Raw genomic sequence first — 23504 nt, 5'->3', positions numbered from 1 at the left:
TCCTATTTCTGATTGTAATACTTTTGTTTATATTCATCCTCGCAATGAACATGTGGCTTTTACTCGTGGAATTAGTAAGCCATGAATTTTGCTGGGAATTTTGATCATGAATTTTGCAATGAACAAATCCTTGGCCAATATGTTCAATATTCTAAATTCAAGCCAAATCGTGATTACCAAACTTTATTCCGATTTAACACCTCATTGCTTGAGATATAAGCGTTCCTGCGTCCCATTGTGCATCTTGACTTCAGGCAACATGCTGCGCCAAACTAAGAATCTTCAGATGCTTTTTCTTCCTCAACTCATGCGGGACGGGTCCAAATACTCTAGTCCCAAGCGGCTGCCTATTATTCTTGTCAACAAGCACCACAGCATTGTCATCAAACTTGACCTCGCTCCCATCACAACGGCCTCGTTGCATGGCAGCACGAACAACCACGGCATACACCACGGCTCCTTTCCCCGTTATTTTCTTCTTCTCTTCTTTCTGATGTTTTCGCTCGATCTTGGCATTGAAATGATGTGCCTCCGTTACTGATGCAACGATTGTGTCTCCCAATCTTGCCCCCTTCTTGCTTGCTTTCAAAGCTTGTATGCACCTCACCTTTTTCGCCCCTGAGTTGTCTGCGACTTGGAGAATAGTCCCCATCTGTATGAAGGTCCTTTGCTGCTGTAAAAGTGCACAAAAACAACAATTCAAGCTCCTGTCAATACTATGTAATAAACGAGTTGATATTTTATCTAATTGAGATTTCGACCACGGCGTCTAGCCTAATTAAAAAAGGCTTTGACTTGTAAACTAGTGGTCTCGGGTTTGAAACCAATGGCAGAACCAGGAATTTTTCGAAGGGTGGGGTAGCTAAATTTTTTGGCTAAAACAAAAGTATAACATTAAATTATATAAACAATGCAATTTATAGCTACATTGACTAATTTCACATAAGATTTAACATAAAACAAATACATATTAGATGCAATAAAAAAAAAATATTATCAAAATGAATATATGTTTAACAACATAATTGAAAATGTATCTATTGAAGTTGTTCCCTGAGATCCTTGAGAGAATTGAAATATTTTGTTATTGTCATATGAATCCATCTTGTTGCAAATCAACCTATCTATCAAATGATATCTTTGTGACATTTTCATTTCATCTTATTCGTAAAAAAGTGAATTTCATTGAGACATATCAATGAAAATATTAAAATTGGAGAGTTAGGAATAAGAATTTTACCAATGAGTCTTTTGTAACAAAGAATACAAAAAGGAGCATGTATTTTTTTTTTAGGACAGCTGCTAGGCTAAATTTCACCTGTATATTTTTTATTTTGACATAGTTTATTATAATCGAGGATACTTTATTATGTGGGACCAATTAGGATACTAGGATATTTATTTCTTTATGTGGAACTTTAAACTTGCATACTTTTTTTTGTGAAAAACTGCCAAGAAGCCACAAGATAATATTCTCAATCAATGGGTTATATAGGTTGAATATTTTCTTTTTGAAAAAGCTACCTGGGCTACAGCCTAGTGTAGCCCACTAGGTAGTTCCGCTCGTGTTCGAAACCCCATGGCATCATGGTAGTGTATGTGAGAGAGATATCCTCTTACCCCGTAATTTAGACTATCAATTGTACTAAAAAATAATATATATTCAAGATTTTAAACATCCAGTAAAACATTTTGTACGAAAACCAAGCAAATTTTTTTCTAGTCAGATTTAATCCTCACTTCAACCCAAACGATCCTAATAAAGATTCAATGAATATATTTCCTAATCATAGTTATAATCTTCAAAGAAATATCAGATGCACACACTGACCTGAGACAAGAAAGGGCTGCATGTCATATCATGTGATGTCCTCAATAAGCCAGACAAGTTATTGCCAAGCCCCCCCATCAATGAACGACCCACTAGGGTTTGTTTCCAGAAGATTGAATAGATTGCAGTGAGTAAAATAGGGAAGAGAATAATTACAGAAAAAAATACTAAAAATTATTATCCAGGAAACTGAGATATAATGTTGGATCAGATAACTAAACATCCGTACGTTTTTTTATCTCTCAGAAAAAAATTCATAAAATGGAACAGATATGAACAAGATATATAAACCTTTTGATAGACATTATCGAATAGCACCTTTCGATGAGAGATATGAACAAGAGACTTCGAGAAAACTAGTATTGTTTGAATTATACGAAGCCAGTAAGCAAAAAGCAGATATAAAATGCAAGAGAGAACCAGAAAAAACATGAAAGAGCAAATTTTGAAACATGGGGCATATCGTTTTTCAGATCAAGCAGTCAAAACACTAATTCAATGGAGATTTAGAGTCTAATACTTGGGCAAGTGACACAAATAAAACGAACAGATCACTCAAAAATCCCAATGCAAAATCACATACCGCCGCGCGAACACTTCGAAGCTAAACCTGCAGCCATTCCTTCTCAGAAGCTTTTACTTTGAACCAAATTTTCTTCTATGCTCTGCTCGGCTGTGCAGAAAATGTTGTCAAATAAAATTCTTTCAAAAATGTTTTCAAAGCTTTTAATTCACTATACCTACCAGTTTTCAAAAAATAAGTGTCAGAGTTTTACATGTGAATTGGATTAACTTTATTTCCAAAATAAGCAAAAGGTATTTAATTATACAGGAGAGGCCGTCTACATATTTATGGGAAATTTTACTTGGATCCCAAGCATATTGCCCTATTTGGTTTTTTTTTTTGGGGTCAAAATCTTGCCCCATTTGTTACACCTATACTTACAAAGATCACAAGATCTCAATCAAATCCTGAGGAGGAGGACAGACTTTCCTGAAGAAGACCATCGTTGAGTGGGCTGCAGGCTTTGGGCAGCGTCATAAGGGCTCTATTAATATGAAACAAGAAAAGGCGTGGATGAAAAAGATATACACACCGGCACATGATTTTCTGACGCCCTAAAAACATCTTAAAGTACACGATATTATATTCAGAAATCTGGACAATATTATGTGAAAAATATCAATGCTAATTAAAGACCTATATAATGACAGAATTGTTTCACCACTAGCAAATAATTGTAGTGTAACAAGTTAGTTGACTGTATTTTTCGTTCAAAATTTAAAACCGTAAACCATTTATCGCATAGACCGGACCGTATATGCGTACATGAACTGTACATATACTTGTACATCAAAATTTAAACAAGTGTACAGATGAATACCCAAATACAATCACTAACAAGCATCCCCCCCAAAAAAATCATATATAATACAAAGTACATATCAAATATGCAATTATGCACTCCCGCGGAGGACAAATATGACAAAAAAACATATAAGTTCTAAATTACTAATTAACTATGTAAGTTCTAACAAAATTTAATCTAGACATAACTTATATTAAAGACTAAATTGGGATGCATTGTAATTTAGATACTGAACAGAAACGATTGGTAAAAACCTTTTTAATAACAGGAAATTACAATTAATTGGTTTTGTTTTCCCAAAACATTTATACAATCAATTGGTATTTGGTAGAAAAGTTTCTTAAACAAAAAAGTGAAAATAACTCATTTAGAAAATGTGGAAACATAGATCTTATGCCTATGTAAGGAGATAATTACTCGTGGGCTGTAGCACACAAAGAGCCGAAAATACCCTCAATCAAGATGGGTGAAGAAACACTTATGTGTATGATATTGGAGTAGGGGGACTTTCTCACACACAAAAGTGTTATGAGAGTTCGAAACTGAAATTACTGATATGCAAATCAATATACTTTTCATATACTAGACCCGTTCACATAGTTTGAGGTTCAATAAGCTTGAAAGGGCAAGCTTTTTTTGGCTCCACGATCCAACAAATCGAGCCATTTCACCAACTGCCCACTCTCCCTGTCTAACTCGGTTGTTTTTTTCTTCTTCTTATTTTAGGTCACATAAGACATTTTATTTAGTTTGTGCAAATCAGTTCTCACAGAAAGCTTGTGCTTCGTTGATATTTCAAAATTGAAGATGCTCAATATTGCGTTTCTAAACCTGCCATGAGAGTGTTAGATGATTCAATTCAAGCAATATATGATGGTTTTTGCTTGCAAGAATTGAATCTTTGAGCTGAATTATGTTTCGATTATTTGAATTGATAAGTTTAATGTTTGATTTCTTTTTGTTTAGAGTCAAAAATAGATCTGACTGTGTTGATCAAGTAGAATGTAACTCCCCACTACTAAATTAAAATCAAAACTTCATTAACTCAGGCTCTTTCTCTCTCTATATTTTCCGTCGGCAAGAACATTGAGGACTTGTACCTCTAACGAACTTTTCCTCTAGTTTGGAAATTCAAGTGGTGTATTGTGGGATACTCCTAATAGGAAGTCACATGTATGAGTATGAAATGGGCCGTCTCTATGAGAATTTTGTAAGGCTAAATCCTCTAAAGCACTCATGAATACAGAGAGTTGTCCAGGCCACAAAGACACAACCTAGAACAAGATGTGTATGGCGGGGTATTGTGTGAGTACTATAGTCTGAGTTTACACAAACAGTTGAACAGAAGACATCATGTTCACTGATTAGCCAAGTAAATTCAATGGTATTTCACTAGGGAAGGTTCAAGGCCAAAAGCTACCTATCGTGATGTATCTTTCTAATCAAACTTTCTCAAGTGTTTGCATTTTTAGTTTTGCATATTGTTGAGCCAATTTCAATTTCTGTGGGGAATTGCTGGAAAATTTATTAAGTTTTCTGTTATTAAATGGAAATTAAATTCTTAAAGATGTGACTCTTCAAGTTTGAAACAATGCATATCTTAAATCACATACTTTGGGAATTGACTCTTCATTATTTGTAAATAGAGAAGTACACTACATCATTTTTATTAATTCCATTCATGAGTCTTAAATTTGTCACTAAAATTGAGTCTCATATTGGCAGACAGTTCAAACACTAGTCTATGTTCATGGTTCCACTGGTTTGGAGTACTAGTATCAGTAGAGATAGATTGTTGTATCTTGGGTGACGTTTGCCGTTAAAACCTTGAAGCACCAATGAGGAGCAATGTCGTCATTAAACATCATTAAAAACTCACCAAATGACTCCGGTCCTCCAATGATGTCTTGTATATTTTCAGTTCATGCAACTTCATGTTCTGGTCCCACCAAAACCTACTGCCTCCACTCCCCACCTCTGCATCTGGAGCCAAAATAGATTTGGTTTTCCCCACCATCTCACAATGTTCCTACTCAAGAAGAAAAGTACAAAAAGAAATAACAAACATAAGGCAATAAGAAAAGAAAAAAATGTACTTGTAGAAAGTATATCTAACTCTCTCCTTTTTCTTGGATTTTCTTTGAAAGGGGAATTGAAATATATCAAAAGAAGCATCAAGTCATGCTTTTGCCATTTATCCATGTCAGAAAATGCAGAGTTTTGTGAAATAACACATTAAATGATCATGCTATGCAAAAAATAAGTATATCGTGACACTTGAGTGAAACGTAATTTGATTCCAACAGAATTGTCCAATGATGATTAGGTTATCTATGATGATGGATGTCCAATGATGATTATGTCATAATTTGAACTATTAATTTCTTAAATCACTATTAAAGATCATATATGCACAAAACTAATGACAAAATTGCCCCTAATTACGATTATGTAATTAATTGGATTTCTTCATCTGGTCTTGGCCCTCTAATATGATTACGTATTTAATTGGATTTTCTTATCATGTTTTGTTTCTTATGCGTTTAATGAAATATCATCTTTTCTAAAAATAAAAATAAAAATAATCTATTCACAAAACCGATTAAATTGAAGATCATTTAATATATATATATATACGATTTATCATAAGGATCTTAATTATTACAAAAATCATTGATTTATCCGATATGTATGAATTACTAAACGACTACTGAGATTATCTTTATATTATGATTTAGAAAGTAAACGGTTCTGATTATGACATGGTGAGTAAAAATTCGTTAATCACAATTGAGGTAGACAAGGAGGTCTACCCTTATGCTTATCTTTTTATTTTCCTCTGTTTAATTAGTACCTAAAAAGGCACGCTCAAACAACGAGATACCTTCAAACAATAATGCTTTGAGTTGAAAGATGATGCTTTTCAACAAAAGCATCGTTGGACAGATGCAATAACATCTGATATCAAAGATTTCCTTTTTGGTTGTTGAAGCAAATTGATTCTAGAAGAAACATACGGCAAAATGAGGGCACTTTCGGGCTCTTTTATTTCACAACTAAAGCTGGGGCCGTGAACAAATGCCAGCAAACAAACCTACCCTTGCAAACCAGAATCATACAGAGATAATAAATTCAGCTCTCCACCTTTTGCGTTTCTATTCTCACCTATTATTAATCCACCTAGCTCCCTGATGTCATCTTTGGCTCTTGCTGTATGAACCTTGAAGATTTGGAAAGACAAACAGAAGCATCGTACCATCCTCTATATGATAATCGACAATGCAACTATTCATTGCCATTGTAATGAATCTAGAGCTTGTTGGTGAATCTGTTTATCTCCAGCTGCCACTACATTAAAACCTGGGGAACACACCAAAAACCATTTGCTGATTTATGTAAATCTTGCAGGTGCTATACGGCACATTAATTAAATAACAATATTAAACTACATAACCTACTTTTCACATGTGAATTTGGAGAAGCTTCCCAATAAAGCTGATGTCCCTTCCAATCAGTTATAACACCTCCAGCACCTTCTATCACAGGTATCAGTGAAAGAAAATCGTATGGCTGACAAAATAGTATGAGATTTTTGTTAGATAAAAGCAATGAATTCTATCTAATACAGTAGTATAATTCACAGATGACAAATGCAACGAGAGTTATGCATGGACTTGACAGCTCATTGTAACAAATAGGCATTAAAGTGCAGCAGAAAAGAAAAATGCATATCTGTAGGTAACCTAACGCATCATCAGAAATAACAAGTCCCTTCTGTTTTATGTTTCCCCTCTAGTTCAACCAGAGAGTAAGATACAATAGCTACCACTCATGCCGTACACTAGGCATCCCCGGATTGTTCTGCCCTTACCCTTCATGGGGAATGAGCCATTTTCATGGCTAGACAGACACTCCCAAGAGAAGAGTGCATCACTGGATACATTAGGCATATATACAATTTAACAACAAAGAGTTCAGCTTACCTTGAGACCAGACTCAACAACAAGATCCACATAACCAGAAGCCAGAAGAGCATAGGCATAGCAGTCACAGCCGTACAGTGGTACTTTAACCTGTAGACCAAACATGGAATTCTTAATATTCTTTTTATTTTATAAGAAACACAAATATCAAATATTTAAGATGAAAATAACTGCTGGAAAAGATGTTGGATGGGACCTAGGAGTCAAATTTCACATTAAATTTCCAAATGTTAATCACATTCTAAGAAATGCCGCTCACATATCTGTTTTAGTAAAGTTATTTGATCTCAATACTGCTTGGCATCGAGTCACAATGCGAAATTGGGTCAGATTATCCCCAAAGCATAGGAACACCACAAAAAGTAAAAGACTTGGACAAAGCAAGGACCAAAACAGTAACACTGCCCAACTTTTGCTCACCCCATTTTCCTTTCAGGTAATCCTTATTGACTGAGTCAGATTTTCTCACATAGATCATATATTAAAAACACGGCAGTATTCTACATGTCACCTAATGTTGAACCCCGATCTTTATGGATTCATTAGAACTTACCTTATTTCTAACACGAATAAATGCCTCTTCTGCCTCTGCGCTGAATAGATGTGGGCTTGTAGTGTACCTAATCACGGGAATAATTAGAACACATAAGAGAAATCCCCAAAGACAAAGACAGAAAAAGAAATTTATATATCCCTGGCAAGATCTGGATGCCAACAAATTACTTTCTCACAATAAAAGTCATGATGCTTGATAGACGTGGTTTGCTTTCCACAGAACCACTTTCTAGCTATAAAATAGATATCACAGGAAAAGAGAAAAAACCTACAAATAAGCCTGTGCCAGATTTGCACAATTGCGTGCAGACACTACTTGCCCATTCAATGTAGTTTTCCTTCCACTCATCCCAACCCATCTTTCTCTTAAAATAGGCTGATCAATTATGCCAAGAATCTGGGTGAAATAATAGGTATCAGTTCAAGAAGAAAGTAGATATAATCTTTAAATTTGAACTCTTATGCATTTATCTAACTCAGTGTGAAAAAATTCAGTCAAGTAACTGGGACAAAAACTAAGTTTTTAAATGGGCACAAATGAGCATGTTTACTCCAATAAAACATCTATTGCATGCAAAAATGGATACAAAAATAAATTTGAACTGACAAGTGCTGAAGTGACGATGGTACCCATTTTCTTCCTTTCTCTAACACGATTTTTAATTTTCATTTCAGAATTCTGATCCCAAGTGTTGAATAACGGAGAAGAAAAAAAAGTTTTTTCTTGAGCATATAATCATATTACATATTCACTTTTATTTAAAATATAAAAAATAATAGAAATACGCCTGTTTTTATTTTATGCATGTTGTAGCAGATGATTCTTACTGGTTTACCATGCTGTAGCAGAGCAATGAGAGTACCAAACACAGGTTTTCCTGGGGAAAAAAGTGCAGGTTCAACAAAGTAAAATTTGCAGAACACTTATTTCAAGACAGTAATCTTTCTTTAACAAAAAAATACAATACCAGTGATAAAGCTCTTTGTTCCATCTATTGGATCTAAAACCCATACATAGTCTGCAGCCTTCTCTTTGCACCTCCACCCATTCTCCTCTCCATAACTGCAATTTTTCTCCACAATTACTTTAGCAATACCACAACATATATAGAAATTCATGGTTGTTTAGAAAAATCGAATTTTCTCTTATGTGTTCCATGGGGTTGTGAAGGAAATAGCCGGACAAGGACGGTAAAGAATGGAAACAGTAAATGAGAAGCCTACACTCGTCTATCCTATAAAACTACTTACCATAGCTTAAGCGCAACTTGTCATATTCAATATAAAAACGAAAGCATTGGACCAAAAATGTTAAAAACCAGAACAACATATTAGGGCCCTAAAAACATTTCCTTTTAGCTTATTTTAGGTCTAAAAAATTGTCACATTATGGGATCTAAACAGCTGTAAACCTAAAGACTCGAAATTTACCAATTCAATTCAACTTAAACCCTCCAATTTTTTTGCAACCAAAAGAAATTCTTGGAAAATGATCTATTTACATACAAAACTTACACAGCATGATAAGGAAAATTCTCTAATAAAATCGAAACCATAGTTTCCTCCGCTGTTTGATCTGCAACTGTCACAGGGCCTGCATCAAAACAACAAATAAGGAAATCAATGACTCAAAATTTCCTATACTGTAGTCCACACCAATCACTAACTCAGTCAGCTTAAACAATTCAATTTTTTCTCAATTATTTTATAAAGCAAAACAGCACAAAACTCAACATTCAAATTGTGATTTTTCTTTTCCTACATTTCCTCAAAAACCAACAGAGCTATAGCAATTGAATCCAACATTCCTAATTTCTCCAGCTTACTCACATTCCTCTTACTTCCAAATTTAACGTTATTAAAAAGCTTCTGTCCACTTCTAAGTTTCTCAACTTTCTCAGCAACCAAACAAAGCATATAGGTTCACCAAAAAAATAAACAAAGCATATACGCGCACACAAATTCAAACTTACTGGAATCTTTTTTATCGAGAATGTCAAATTTCTGACGGAAGAATTTCCTAATGACTTCACCAGAGGCATCGGCTACCTTGTTGGCAACCTCAGCGAATCGATCAAGCTCGAAACTTTTGGGCGGGAGCGGAACGGTGGAGTCTGGACGGCCGGGATCGGAGGCCATTGCGAGTGTGAGCCGGCGAGGAGAGAGAGGGAGGCGGAGGAGTGAGAGTGAGGGCTTGGGAGTTGAGAAGCGGAGAGTGGGAGTGGAGGGATTGGGAATGGGAATTGGGGGCGATGGGTTTTGGAAGAAGGAGAGGGGTTTGGGAACCTGTGAAAGCATTTGGTGACTGTTGAGAGGTTTAAGTAGGCGGGAAAGGGAGAGAGCAGAGAGAGACAGTGGTGGTGAAATGGAGTGCGAGGCTGCTGAAGAAGTGAGAAAACTCAAGTTTGGGGGTTTTGGTGGTTAGAGAAAAGAGAGAGTGGAGGTTGACGTGTTTTGCGCCGTTAGATCCACATAAATATTATGTGGACCACCACACATAATAATCATGTGAGTTTTTTTTTTTTTTTTTTTAGTTTAAGAAAAGCAATATATTCTGATATGAACGATATTTGGGAAATGAGAGATCGAACTTAGGACCTCAGATACATACTTCAAATACTTTTGACCACTTAAGCTACAACTCTTTTACGAAAAAGAGATGTATTGAACTCGAGAGATTACAAAACGTCATAAACTCTTAACAACCTAAGCTATAACTCCCTTACAGAAAAGGGATGTATTGAACTCAGATATTACAAAACATCATAAAGCAAACTATCTTGAATGAGATCGGATGGTTTCATGTAAAGATAGGGGTCAAATCCATTTGGCATTTTCTTGGTCAAAACCAAACCAATCAATTATTAGTTACGGTATGAATTGGCCGATTTAATTTATTCAATTGGATGCCCACATCATAATCTATATATATCAAAAGGTAGAGAATGATAAAACATTCAAAATATCAAAAAAAATATCATTGGTTAATGCAAATAGTAAGAATTGAAATTATTAATTAAATGAGGATAATATGATAAATTCACACTTTTTCACATTAAGAAAAAATAAAAATTAAAAGAAAAATTAGATAATGAATCCTATTTTTATGAACACAACTACCCATTATAATTTTTAATTTTAAAATAAATTTGTTTTTTTTAAAAGCCTCTCGTATGTGCAGAAGTAATTGGTAAAATCAAACCGATAGTTCCGCTAATTCGTTTTATGACGGCAATTTGAACGGTCAACCAAATTTATAATGTGACAATGTATTCCGAGCCTTTATATTTAAGAAGCGTGCGTTTTCGTGCATTTAGTAAATTTTGGAGCATTCAAATAATCCAATCATTATTGATAAGCCATCTCGGCAACAGTAAGTTCCTAACTTTTGCTCCAACAGACGTTATTACCTATGTCTTAGGCCACATCAGCTTCTTTTTTTTGCCTTAGGCCACATCAGCTTCTTTTTTTGGCCTTTTCCTCCTAAATTGACGTTAAACTGATCCCCTCCTTTCTCATCTCTCTTTTCTCTAACCTACCCCTCTCTCTCTCTCTCTGTGTTTATCCTGTCTTTGTAATCTTTCTTTCTTTGTAATTTTGGGATGAAACAATCATTTGCTTATACCAATTTCTTTGTAAATTCCCACTGGAGAATTAGTCAATCTGTTCATTGAATTTCAAAGACGGAAAGTTTTCCTGATCCATTTGGTTGAGGAAAACATTTGGTTGATGAAGACTTTTCCTGATCCATTTGGTTGATGAAGACTACTGCTTAGCATTAGCAATGAATTGGAGCTGTATATTTCGAATTTAAAAGCTATCAATTGGAGCAGTATGTTCGAAATTTTGCAATAAATTTGGCCAATATATTTTACCCTCACCACTGATGAAAACAGAAGAACGTGGTTTACTGGAAAGTAAAAAAACAAGAACATGATTACTGCCGATCATGATGTGATTATAAAAACTTCACAAAGCAAACCATTGCGGTGATGAAATTCAGCACACTATCTAACATGTACAGCACAGCTTCCCTACACAATTCCAAAAGCAACCTCTTTATTACATTGCCCCTAATAGGCTCACAACAAACTCCACACAATTAATTAACCACCAACACACACAATTAATCTTAATAAATAATTTAGTGGCTGTGATGACCAGGCAGCTTGTCCTTGATCTTCTCCATCATACTCCTCTTCTCCGGCTCAGTTGTCGCTGTGGTTGTGATGGCGGTGCCGACGGCTATGGTGTGTGCCTGTCCTTGCTCTTGTCCATGTCCGTGTGCTTGCTGCTGAGCGTCGTCCTTGTGCTTCCCACCAGTCAATTTTTCCTTTATTTTATCCTTCAGTCCCTTCTTCTTCCTTCTCCCACCTTGCCCATCATCCTCCTCAGACTACAACCAACCAACCGAGGGGAAGAGATCAAGAAAGAAAAGTAAACATTGATCAAAACATGCAAGCCTAGTCTTCGGTTAGAAGATGCATCGCAATATATTTACAAAAAAAATTAGCAAAATTAATATGTACAGATATATATATATATATATATGTAGAAAAAAAAGTCTTACGCTAGAGCTTGATGAGCTGCCAGAACGGCGGACTTCACCAGTAACACCACCGTAGTGGGGCTGTTGTTGTCGGTGCTCACCGAGACCACCATCATACCCATGAGATTGATCACTTGTTTGTTTATCACCAAACATTCCAAGCTCGGTCGCAACTCCAGCGGCACCCAACGCGCCACCATGCTCCTCGTATCCACCCGTGGTCCCAGATCCTGGAACATGCACACCGGAACCGGTGTATGTTCCGGTTTCGGTTTCCGTGCTAGTAGCTACACCCGTGAGGTGCATAGGGTTTCCATGCTCGTCTGTCAACTCAACAGGGTTGCCATGCTCATCTGTGAGCTGCACTAGGTTTCCATACTCATCACGAATTTGAGCCATTTGGGTATTTTTTTTCCAGAAAGAGCTGAGCCTCGATCGAAGTAAGAAATCAGAAATGGCAAGCCTTGCTATATTCTATAGATGTTGGAACTTGAACTAAGTTCGATGGCGTTAGGCCTTTTTTTAAAGGGAAAATGAATGACGGTGGAGATATGAGTGTGGCATCTTGCATGTCACTGTGTGCTGACACGTGGCATGACAGTGCCCAGACAATGCCATTAAGAGCATGCGTTGCCACGTTAGATGAAGGTTTCCACGTGTTATCTTGTCTGGGTGACACGTGCTTGTCATGGTTGTGGGTTTTGGGTTGGGATATGAATGAATGAATACCTAGCGGAGGAGGAGCATGATAGGAGCATGATCCGGATGTCTGTTTCTTAGCGGGTAATTTACTCATTCAGGTTAAGCAGACAAGGGTAGGGTTTAAGAGTTAAATTTTTGAGAAAAATAATTAAGATTTGGTCCAATTGGATTGGTTGAATAAGCAAGGTTAGAAATGGAGTTTTTGTATTGAGAAAATATAACCAACTAACTAACTAATTATGAGTGCGGTCAGGACCGTCCCTGAGATTTTGAAGGCCCTGTGCAAACTTAGATTGAGGCTTCACATAAACTAATACGAAAATACTATAAATAAAAATTTGCCATAACGTAATGTCATAAACAATTTTTTTATAACTAAAAGTCATGAATAAATATGTCATGACAATCAGAAATCAAATTCATAAAAATTTAAATATTTATATTTGATAAAATTAAATGTTTGGTACAAAAATAAGCTCATTGTGCCCCTACAAGGTCCCTTGCTGCCTTCAATAAGCAATTTGTGTTTAATAGGAAAAAAAAATTGGCAATCACAAATTAAAGAGTAGTTGCACACAAATTCTTGAAATTTGAATCTGACTATTTGATTTTGAGTGTTCTTTATGAATATAGGAATTATGGTTTTCTCTTTTTAGTGTTGAAATTCCTGAAATTGAAAGAATAACTAAAATTGTCAAAGGATTGAAAAAAGATCGAAAGAGAGATTGATGAATGATGATGATTACTTACCAGAAAATCAGAGTTTAAAAGAAAGAAGAAACCATGAAGTTTTTTTTTGTTTTGTTTTGAATGAAAAAAGTACTTTTCTTAGAAGTGAAAACTTTTTTCAAAAAAAAAAAAATTTAAAAGAATGATCGGAGTAGAAAGTGTTTGGGGGATATATATATATATACTCCTCCTGTGGTTAGCTTTGATGTTTCCTTCTATCTCAAGGCTTTCTTTCTTCTTCTTTTTTTTTTTAATTTAATAATTATGTAAAATTTTTAGTTATAATGCAAAAATAATAATTAAAAAACAGCAAATATACTGACTTCAACAAGAATCAAACTCTAGCGATACGTTAAATGGAGAAGCGTTGGAGCCAACTCCACCAGACATGCCCTTGTGCAAATGTGTAGCACTCTATACTATATATACAATTTATATAATATTAATATATATAATATAAAGAAATTTTTTTTTGGGGGCCCTTAAGAATCGAGAGCCCTGTGCGGTGGCGCCACTTGCGCCACCCCAGGCCGCCCCTGAGTGCGGTGACATTTCATCCAAAAGAAATGAGTGCAGTGATATGTACTTATTTGCACTAATTAATAAACTTAAGAAATCATTCAATAAGGGATAAAGGTAAAGGATCAATATTTCAAGCCCAGTTAATCGACCCGCTCTGATACCATCTTAATCACATGCATATTTGACAGTAAAGAAAAATAAAAATTGTATGCTTCTTCGTGTCCAAGAATGGCAATTAGCTAGCTGAATCCCAACTAATTTTTAAAACTGGCCAGCGACACCCACAGTTTGGCAAGAAAGTTTTCCCCTTCAACATACACATGTTGTGGTTCGTCTGTGGGGTTTGGGGACTTGGTTATTATTAGTCAACATCTCTGAAATATATCAGGAACAAATCTTTATTGGCTTCTATGTGTCATGACTTTTCCTTGGTTTGAAGCTTGAAGATGTCGAATCTGAATTACTAAATTGTGTTTTGAATGGACATGATTCCAGTACCCAGATTTTTGCCTTTGGGTTCAGAAAGTTACTAGTCCATGTAAAAAAAAGTAAAAAAATGTTTTAGTTCTCCCCAACATCTCACCCTAATTTCAACCCAGTGAATATAATATAACAAATAAACGAATGGGGACCAATAAGATAATATATAATAAATACTAAAAGAAGTTTCCAATTTCATTACTGCTTATATGATTTTATCGTTCATCTTGTTAACAAACATATGCTGCCAAGAAAATACTGATTTCGTGCATATATACATAATATGATCGTGCTACGAAATAAACATGCATTGTGTGAATTAGGCTTGGGCACGGATCGGTTCAGAACGGTAGAAGACTTTTCCATTAACCAAACCAAAGACTTTAGTAGACTATTTTCTCTTCTGTTAATCAAACCAAAGACTTCGGATCGGTTAACCTAATATTCGGTTTGGATTGGTTCGGTACGCCGATAGTACCGTAATAAAAACATACTAATAAAAATACAATTTATAATACTTTCACATAACATAAGTTCTTGAACAAATATACAAAATTATCATTGTAAAATATAAAAATTCAATAGTCTAATTCATCCAAGTATGAAATCAAATAACTTAGTCACTATATCATTCAATATATACTCAAGATGTAATGAGAGCCACTTGTGTTTGTTGTTTGAACATTTGAATGTTATTTTTACTGAATTCTCTACATTTATGTAAATGATTTTGACATTTTTTTTCGCGAAGGATTCTTTAGTGTTTAATGCTGAATCCAACTATATAAAGAAAATAAAATTTGGATCAACGGTTGGAAAGTTACAAGTAAAAAAGGGGACAAATGTCGAAACTGAAAAACATAGGAAATTCATAAATTCATCTCTGACCAAAAAGTGCTACAGTACCCGAGTGATAAAGCAGTGATACAATGGTGATAAAGAAGTAATACTAAGGGCTGATTATATTTATCTTTAGTTTCTTATTTTGTATTTAAATAATAGAATAAGTATAAATATCGGATCGGTACAGGTTTCTGTCGGGTTAGAAATATTGTTCCGTTAACCAAACCAAATATCTCGGTACGGATCGGAATAATTAAAATTAAAAAATAATTATTTAACCAAACTAAACCAAACCGTTGGTACGGTACGATCGGTACGCGGATAATTCGGATGAGATGCCCACCGTTATGAACACTCTATTTTGTGACATTTGGAAAATACCAACTTATTAATTGTAAATGGTGTTATCATCTTTATCATCTTCAATTAACTTAAGGAAAATACTTCTTTCCTTCCTTACCATGTAAGTATGAGTTCCTACATTTCTACCAATAGCTATGTGACATATGTGCATATGATTTTCTTTTTGCGTTTTTGATTAATTATTTGGGAGATTCACTATTATACCCAATATAGGGGCTCAAATTATAAAAATACCTCATATGAAATGGACTTTAAAAACACACCCAAAGTCCATTTACAACATAACAAATAGGTTTTTAATTTTTTATAAATTACAAAATTGCAATTAATTTCTTAAAACAAGCCCAAAATCTCATAAAAATACCCAAAATACTCAATAGGGCATCAAAGTAATTTAATAATCAATATTAAATTCAATAAGGCTAGTTGTTTTTGGGGTTATTTTTTGGGTTTGTTTATAAAAATTCAATTGTGTATGGCTTATCTATAATATTAGTGCTAAGAATGGGTATATCACTAAATATCTCTAATTATTTTGCATATGTATCAAACTGCATTTCTCATTGAAATGTTAATTTTATGGGTGAGTGAAATTAGGGCTTAATTTTGGTAATTTAGGAGTGAAACTGGGTTGATTAGGATTATAAAACGCCATCTAGGGCTAAAATTTTAAGGGTTTCTTCTTCCCATCATTTTCAATTTTCAACCTAGACTTGCATCCTTTTTTTTCTCTGTAAATAAAAGAATATATTGAACCGAAAAAATAAGAAACTAGAGGGGGTGGAGGCCCAAAAACCAATAGCAGCCCAACATAGCCAAGCACATCACAAACAAATCATGTAAGATGCTGGAATTATGCATCAACAGTTGATATTCGCATACAGGAAAAGCTTCAGAACAAGTCATGAAAAAGTGAAAGCAGCATCAGGTGCGAGGTGTCGTAGAATACATTCGTAATCAAATTTTAGTTGACGGAGAAAACGACTAATAAGAGAACATGGAGTGCAAAATCTTCCTCCCTATTCTTCTGCGCATTTATCACCAAAATCTTAAAATTTCTATGATTCTTTTCGAATGGCAAGAAACACTCCCTGCGAGATACAAAGTGTTAAGGTAAACCCTGAATACATACAACCACCCATGAATACGCATATCATTTAAACCTTCGATCTAACCACTATTTGAAGCTACTGGAAAGGTCAAACGGTGTATTTTATCATGGAAACGGTAGCACCTGCAGAAAAATTACATGGCAACACAACACAGAAAGTCATAGGAAGGGATATGGTGTTTTTAGGCAAACCCAGCATCCCACTGACATACATAAGTTATCATTTTGATAAATTCATGTATGGATTCACGCAAGGAATAAAATTTGAACAATAAGAATCAGATCACAGGGGTCTTTTTATGCATTTTCATTCCACTATTTTTTCCTTTCACTATTCTATATATTCCCTCCTCCTCTTTACAGTGTAACTCCATAAGCTAACCCTGTTGAATGTCAAGATGCAGTTGCAGATGTTTACAATGTCTTGATAACTGCCCTCTTCGCAATCCTTTATCCAACTGAGATTGCAAAAGAAGAATCAACACTGGAATCTGTATAAAAATAACAATACTGAGTTCAACAAGAACCAAAAAAAAGTTTCCAATCAGCAGCATAACTCCCGTATTCAGAGGTTTTGAAGTTGATGACTTCAGTGCCAAACAGAAATTAATCCTAAACATACCAGGTCGATAATCATGGCCAGAGTGTATGGAAAGTGTAGATTTATTAAATAGGTATGCCAAAGGAATAGTGACAAAATTTTACTGAATAAGTGGTGCAAGAAATATTACATGGGAAACAGATATGCTCACCTCCCAAACATCTATAAGTTAGCTCACATCTTGCTAGATTTTGCCCAGAAGAACCCTTTCTTTCTTGTAGAGTGATTCTCTGATAGGGCTCGAGTACTCTTGGAGCCAAAAGAGAAGTGTCGTCTCAAAAAAGGCTTTCCCAAGGAGCTTCTCATGCTGGAACTCGATCCCATCTTAGGGCCCTTTTCTTGATGTCCACTACTCTTCAAGCGATCAAACACAACAGAATCACTATCAAGGTCTAACACCCGGTTTCTTGATCTCTTGTTTCTAGCCTTCAAGTCCATTTCTGCTTTCAATGCTTTTTCAGACAACTTGTGGATCTGTTTCTCCCCAAAAGTACAAAGCGGGCAGGCTGGGTCATACTTGTTAATTTCAGGAGTCATATTCTCCAAACATTCAGCATGATAAACATGCCCACAAATTAGCACTGCGACCACAGAAAGCTCATTGTTTGCAATAATCTTTTGGCCGCTCCATGAAGATTTCTCAGTCAAAAGCTTTGAGCAAACCCCACACGTCTGCAAATCAACAGGGGGTGAAGCTGAAATTCTGCTACTGGATCTAGTTATCTTCTCACGATTAAAGCCAAAGGACTCACTATCAAAAGACCACCTTTCTCTATTAGATGTGGCCATGAGCTCAGAAAATGCATGCATAGACCAACTATCTGAAGACCCACCACGGGAGCCTCTAGCAGATTCATTGCTCCATGAGGGGAGCCTTGCCCTATCTTCAGAAATTGAGCAGCTGTTTGGTGACTTGTTTCCTGGGACTCGGCCATCAGATACTTGCCTTAATAGCTGATGTCCTGGAGAACAGCGGGGCCACCTCAATGGCGTTGAGCTAGCAGGAGGCAGATGACATTGGGATGACAATGGGGATGCAGACAACGAGGAAGTAGAAGGCAACGAAACAGATAACTTTGTCGGGGACGGATATGAAACTGTAGGGGATTCTGTTGATTCCTTTGCCTACAATACAATCCAACAATAAGGAGAAGAATATCATTTGTGGAATGCTGCGAATTAACTGTGCTAAAATGATAGCAAAAAGTGCCTGTAGCTGCATATGATCTACCTGTTCTAGACTTGCATCCATGGAAATATTTCTTGAAATAGATCGATCTGCCATAGACACATACAAATATATCAGAAAAAAATGTTATAAACAACTAAAATATAAAAGGGAAAATTCAAAATAAAGAAAAATCTGAAGGAGGCCATTTATTTAACAGACAACCAGCCTTATTTTAGTTATATACTAAATCATTTGGAAAACCAAAAAAATAAATACTGTCTTAAGCAGGAGGTACAGGGTCTTCTATTTCTTTTCCATCACAAAAACAACTAAGGTGCACGTGGGTGTGTGATGTGTCAGCCCTTTTAAGCTTTCAAGCACAATTGCAAGAGAATGTAAACAGCCAAAAAGGTTCACAAAATAGGTTCTGTGATTCCATATAAGTCACATTTTCCAGGAAATAATATGATGGTTTTACAAAAAGCTATCATATTTAATGTAATATCAAGTTTCTCTTATTGATTGAACCATCTTTATTGATTTAACAAATTATTGAATTAAATTATGTACTAAACCACAGGAATTGGCAACAAGCTTGCCTTGAGACAAAGCAATAGGCATCAAAAAACTCAACTCACCTATTCCACTTGCAGGCCAGTACAAGGAAATCAAAACAAGGAAAAAGCAATCCCATTGGCATGGAAACCAAGAAAAAAAAGGTAAGAGACAGTTTTGATAATCCCTAAATAATTATCAACATTGTATTTATAAACCGGATAAGATTTTAGCTTCAAAACTTACAAGTAAAAGAAGGTTAGTGTTAGAACTACAATCATGCATCAGGAAAAGTTAAAAACATATGTTGACAAACGACAGGAACACAACACAAGCAGCAATTGAACCCTGAAACCCATCCTTCGCCCTTATTTTTAAGGGGGGAGGAGGTGCTGCTAGGCCCAAAGGCCATTAGCTGGAAAAATATGAACACCTAAAGAATGTAAAACTGTGTAAAGTGTAATCATGAAATCTTCTCAATATGAACAACATCGCATAACCAGAACCTGAGCTCTTGACCCACATGATCACACCCACAAAAACTCTCCTACCTACCCATGTAAAGAGATATTTAGAAGTACACGCATCCTATTGTCTGGGGATCTATTCAGGAAATAACCAACTGTGTCCTTCGTCTTCCCAATCTAATTGACAAAAGGTAGTCTAACCTTTGATGCTGATTGCACAGTTTGCAACCACCCCATTCCTAAGCATTTCCATTCACCTATATTTCACATTTCAGCCATTATCTTCTATTCCGCATGGTTTCAATAAATCACATGATCCCTTGAATCCTTGATCATCTCAAAATAGGAATAAACTGATCCTTTTCTTCCATCTATGTTTACGTACAGGGTCCCTCTTCACCAGCTTCACATAAAATTGTAATCCATTTCATTAGTGCTTCTTTCAAATTACTATTCTCCTTCTTATCAATGCATATTTGGTAACACATGGCCCACCAAGGTCAACCTTAGCTCAAAGTATGACCTTTCATGTTAATATTGAGCTTGTATCTAAAAAGCAACTATGCTGGCAATGTCCTTTGGTTTACATGCAAACACATCATCAAGTTTGATGGCACATGCAAAAAGCATGAGCGATTTGCAGGAACAAATATAATGATCAGGAAGCAGAAGTCCAGATACAATCTAGAAAGAGATAAATTGCAATCCTCCAATCAATAAAGTAGAGAGTAATCTCTTTGATCCCAAGTTGTAGTTTCGCTGCATAAAAAGAACTTTGGGAGAATCAACAATGTAAGTTTCAACTTTGGTGTATACATCGGTAATCTATATTTTAGAGAAATATCGATAGATATATCGATCTCGGTGGAAATATGGGTGATATATAAAATGACGGAAACACGCTATAAAACATATAAATTATGTCTGAAACTTCCACAAACTCCAAAACCAACTAATAATGCATCAATTTAACATGTAAACTAGTTTTTCTTAATCAAGATTTGCATGTACAATGGATAAACTTGGCGTTATGCACAGGCTACACCAATAAGACTTCGATTTTTAAATACAGTGTGTAAAAGACATTTTCTCTGTTCCATTCCATGGTGTTTTTATAAAAACTGTAGGAAACCTCAAAAGTACGAGATAAATTTTAGATAAGAAAACATGCAGAGACATGGCAGCTGCAACATCTGCTTTTGCTGCCTTTCAATTCCAAATCACACTTATGGGATATTGACTAGAAACTGCAAGGAACCTAAGCATCGAGATTGCACTAAAAGTCACCAAAACTTACACTACAAACTATTGAATTATGAATCAAATAAAAGATCGCCAGAAGAATTACCTGAAGCGGGAGTCCTCACATGGCCAGCAGTTCCCTCAGAAATGGAGGACTTTTGCCCTGTATGTCTTCGAAAATGTACCAATGGACTTCCCTCCTCTGATACACATGCTGACTCAAATTTAACTTCAGAACCATCGTTTCTGCTAATTGCATCAGAAAACCAACTCACAGAAGTCTCTTCACCCGCTACCCCCACTCGGTTATCCCATCGAAAGCTCCATGTTGGAGAATACCGAATATTGCGATGCAGAACTTCACTGTTTGCTCTGTTTGTTATAGTCTTGTCTCTAGCAGCGACACAACAAGCAGACCCCATCCTCAAAATACACAAAAATTTAAACTTGCAATTGTAACACCTCAACTGTAACTTGCATTCTCCAACTTAAAAGTCAACTGACAAATACAGCTGGCTCCATAACCAGCTGTTCTTCTGCAACTACAGTAAAAGAAGCAAACCATCAAGAAGATGATCCATAGTACAATAAACATGCATAACTTAAGAGGGCAGAAAATGAAGTGATAGATTTCAATAAACCCTACTTCTGTACAACAATACACAATATCATGAAAGGAAAAAGAACCCGAAACTCCAAAACACGAAAAAAGAAAAAATCTACATGAAAATTCAGACTGAGGACCACTTCCATATGGAAACAACAACAAATGAAAACAAAGGTTACCCAATTGAAAGCACTTCATGAATCTCACAGTTCTTCCCTTTCCCAGTTGGATACACAGTGACAGCAACAATGGGGCAAAAAAATACTTTAAGTGAATATATATATTCAGTCCAGCTTCAAAAATTGACAAAAATAAATTCTCGAAGTTTTCTTCAACACACTGTTGGTTTGGTACCGTACCAACCATCACCAAAAATGAAAACACCGACAACACCAAGAACAAAACAGTAAAACTGTGTGAGAAATATAAAGAGACCAAGGTATCGATTCAATCTGCTACTCTTCAGGAAACTCAAGATTGAGTCCAAAATCCAAAAATTAAAACAAACAAAAAATCGAAAAAATGCCCTAAAATAGTAAATATTGAGGCACTACACATTCAGAGAGATCCAAAATTTATGCACGAAATATCGAATTCATAGTCAAACGCCAAATTTTCGAAAATAAAAACCACCAAATTAATCCCTAGACTATGAAATTCAATAACAAAATAATAACAATAATCAAAATTCATTTTTGATGTGCGAAGGTCATCACAAACACACAAAACAAAACGCAAGCCTGTGCATAATGAGTTACTCACAGAGAGACGAGGCTGGAGGGAAAGAGAGAAAGCGAGCCTGGCAGAGAAATAAAATTTTAGAGAGAGAGAGAGAGAGGTAGAGAGTGAAAGGCTGCTGCTTCTTGTTCGTTGCAGAAGAAGAGAAAGAGGGGTGGAAGCGAGGTCGTTTTAGACAGTTTTGGTAACGCCGTCGGTGGCTGTTCTGGAACGCGCCCCGTGTTGTTCTGACGGCGTTTGGTGACGCGATGAGTGGAATTAAATATTTATAAAAAAAATAAGAAAATTATAATTTCTTTTGTGGATTTAGAGTAATTAAAGCGTGCTGTATGGAGTTGTACTGCACTGACAATGTAGTAAACAGTGGCTGATAATTGTGCTGACAAGTGTTGTACCTTGGAGTTTTTGTGTTAACGAAAGGTTTCAAAGTTAATTGGAAGATTTTGGTTGGCGGGCGTTATCTTATGGGGTACGCGGAGTGCGCAGTACGCATTCCGTGCTTTTCACGTTCCAGCAAAGTATCCACATAATTAAATTCAGCATTGAAAAACAAATCCATCTCAAGAAAAGGAAGCAAAAAATAAAAATAAAAATTTCTCAAAGAAATTTCAATTAATTATTTACAAATTTATAAATAAACCCAATCTTAAACATGTATTTATAAAAAAAACCAAAGTACTATTTAAACATAGAAACACACCCAAAATCAACCCCAAAGTCAACTTTTTGGGTGTGTTTATAAATGAGTTTTGAGTGTGTGTAATGATGGGTTTTGGGTGTGTTTATAAAGTTTTTTGGGTGTTGGATTTTTTTATAATTTCAACCTCCACTTTGGGTGTTTTAGTGAAACTCCCTTAATTATTTGTACAGTATGTGATTTTGTTTATGTTGCGCAAATCATTGTCATTTGTAGAAGTAAATTAGAGATATGCTCAATTAATAACTTATATATAAAGTCAACGGGATTTAACTCAATGAAAAAAAGTCTTAACTTACAGACAAGAGGTCACATGTTCGAATCCCCATGATATATAGTTGTGTGTGTGTGTGTGATAACACTCTCTTTCCCCTTTAATTTAGACTAT

At 35.5% G+C, this 23504-nt stretch overlaps 4 protein-coding genes across 6 annotated transcripts; all 4 read right to left on the bottom strand.

Moving 5' to 3' along the window:
* Positions 1-75: 75 nt before the first annotated feature.
* LOC107881423 (large ribosomal subunit protein uL14mz-like) lies at positions 76-5301 on the bottom strand. Of its 2 annotated transcripts, XM_016795193.2 has the most exons (4): positions 5081-5301; positions 2415-2504; positions 1832-1923; positions 76-673 (listed from the first exon to the last, which is right to left on the bottom strand). In XM_016795193.2, exons 2-4 carry the CDS (start codon positions 2449-2451, stop codon positions 251-253), a joined length of 552 nt encoding a protein of 183 aa, XP_016650679.2. In that variant the 5' UTR covers positions 2452-2504; positions 5081-5301; the 3' UTR covers positions 76-250. The 2 variants fall into 2 exon arrangements, with proteins under 2 accessions (XP_016650679.2, XP_088909991.1); XM_089053865.1 differs by lacking the exon at positions 5081-5301 and having other exon boundaries at positions 76-670; positions 2415-2582.
* An 859-nt stretch (positions 5302-6160) lies between these two features.
* Positions 6161-10165, bottom strand: IMPL2 (inositol monophosphatase family protein). The gene is made up of 9 exons (XM_008238722.2): positions 9713-10165; positions 9255-9333; positions 8708-8802; positions 8568-8617; positions 8012-8136; positions 7738-7804; positions 7185-7274; positions 6660-6771; positions 6161-6561 (listed from the first exon to the last, which is right to left on the bottom strand). The coding sequence occupies exons 1-9, from the start codon at positions 10035-10037 to the stop codon at positions 6491-6493; spliced, it is 1014 nt and encodes a 337-aa protein (XP_008236944.2). The 5' UTR covers positions 10038-10165; the 3' UTR covers positions 6161-6490.
* A 1437-nt stretch (positions 10166-11602) lies between these two features.
* Positions 11603-12760, bottom strand: LOC103335695 (uncharacterized). The gene is made up of 2 exons (XM_008238721.2): positions 12310-12760; positions 11603-12135 (listed from the first exon to the last, which is right to left on the bottom strand). Exons 1-2 carry the CDS (start codon positions 12685-12687, stop codon positions 11884-11886), a joined length of 630 nt encoding a protein of 209 aa, XP_008236943.2. The 5' UTR covers positions 12688-12760; the 3' UTR covers positions 11603-11883.
* A 4501-nt stretch (positions 12761-17261) lies between these two features.
* On the bottom strand, positions 17262-22584 carry LOC103335694 (RING/U-box superfamily protein). Of its 2 annotated transcripts, none has more exons than XM_089054325.1 (5): positions 22444-22584; positions 21181-21616; positions 18871-18917; positions 17791-18764; positions 17262-17529 (listed from the first exon to the last, which is right to left on the bottom strand). In XM_089054325.1, the coding sequence occupies exons 2-4, from the start codon at positions 21494-21496 to the stop codon at positions 17814-17816; spliced, it is 1314 nt and encodes a 437-aa protein (XP_088910451.1). In that variant the 5' UTR covers positions 21497-21616; positions 22444-22584; the 3' UTR covers positions 17262-17529; positions 17791-17813. The 2 variants fall into 2 exon arrangements, with proteins under 2 accessions (XP_088910451.1, XP_088910452.1); XM_089054326.1 differs by having other exon boundaries at positions 17262-17496.
* Positions 22585-23504: the final 920 nt, after the last annotated feature.

This window comes from Prunus mume, linkage group LG6 (genome assembly GCF_029339155.1).
Source record: "Prunus mume cultivar Tortuosa linkage group LG6, ASM2933915v1, whole genome shotgun sequence".
Lineage (NCBI taxonomy): Eukaryota > Viridiplantae > Streptophyta > Magnoliopsida > Rosales > Rosaceae > Prunus > Prunus mume.
The sequence above is the reverse complement of the archived record's forward strand: the minus strand, read 5'-3'. Positions and strand labels throughout refer to the sequence as shown.

Coding starts and splice junctions, on each gene's coding strand:
- LOC107881423 (XM_016795193.2), bottom strand. CDS start 2,451: ATGGCTGCAGGTTTAGCTTCGAAGTGTTCGCGCGGCG. Junction 1,924..2,414: donor TTCGAAGTGTTCGCGCGGCG/GTATGTGATTTT, acceptor AACAAACCCTAG/TGGGTCGTTCATTGATGGGG. Junction 674..1,831: donor GCAGCCCTTTCTTGTCTCAG/GTCAGTGTGTGC, acceptor GCACTTTTACAG/CAGCAAAGGACCTTCATACA.
- LOC103335695 (XM_008238721.2), bottom strand. CDS start 12,687: ATGGCTCAAATTCGTGATGAGTATGGAAACCTAGTGCAGCTCACAGAT. Junction 12,136..12,309: donor GCAGCTCATCAAGCTCTAGC/GTAAGACTTTTT, acceptor GGTTGGTTGTAG/TCTGAGGAGGATGATGGGCA.
- LOC103335694 (XM_089054325.1), bottom strand. CDS start 21,496: ATGGGGTCTGCTTGTTGTGTCGCTGCTAGAGACAAGACTATAACAAAC. Junction 18,918..21,180: donor TGTGAGGACTCCCGCTTCAG/GTAATTCTTCTG, acceptor TGTCTATGGCAG/ATCGATCTATTTCAAGAAAT. Junction 18,765..18,870: donor TGGATGCAAGTCTAGAACAG/GTAGATCATATG, acceptor ATTGTATTGTAG/GCAAAGGAATCAACAGAATC.
- IMPL2 (XM_008238722.2), bottom strand. CDS start 10,037: ATGCTTTCACAGGTTCCCAAACCCCTCTCCTTCTTCCAAAACCCATCG. Junction 9,334..9,712: donor TCTCGATAAAAAAGATTCCA/GTAAGTTTGAAT, acceptor GTTTTGATGCAG/GCCCTGTGACAGTTGCAGAT. Junction 7,275..7,737: donor TTATTCGTGTTAGAAATAAG/GTAAGTTCTAAT, acceptor TTTGGTCTACAG/GTTAAAGTACCACTGTACGG.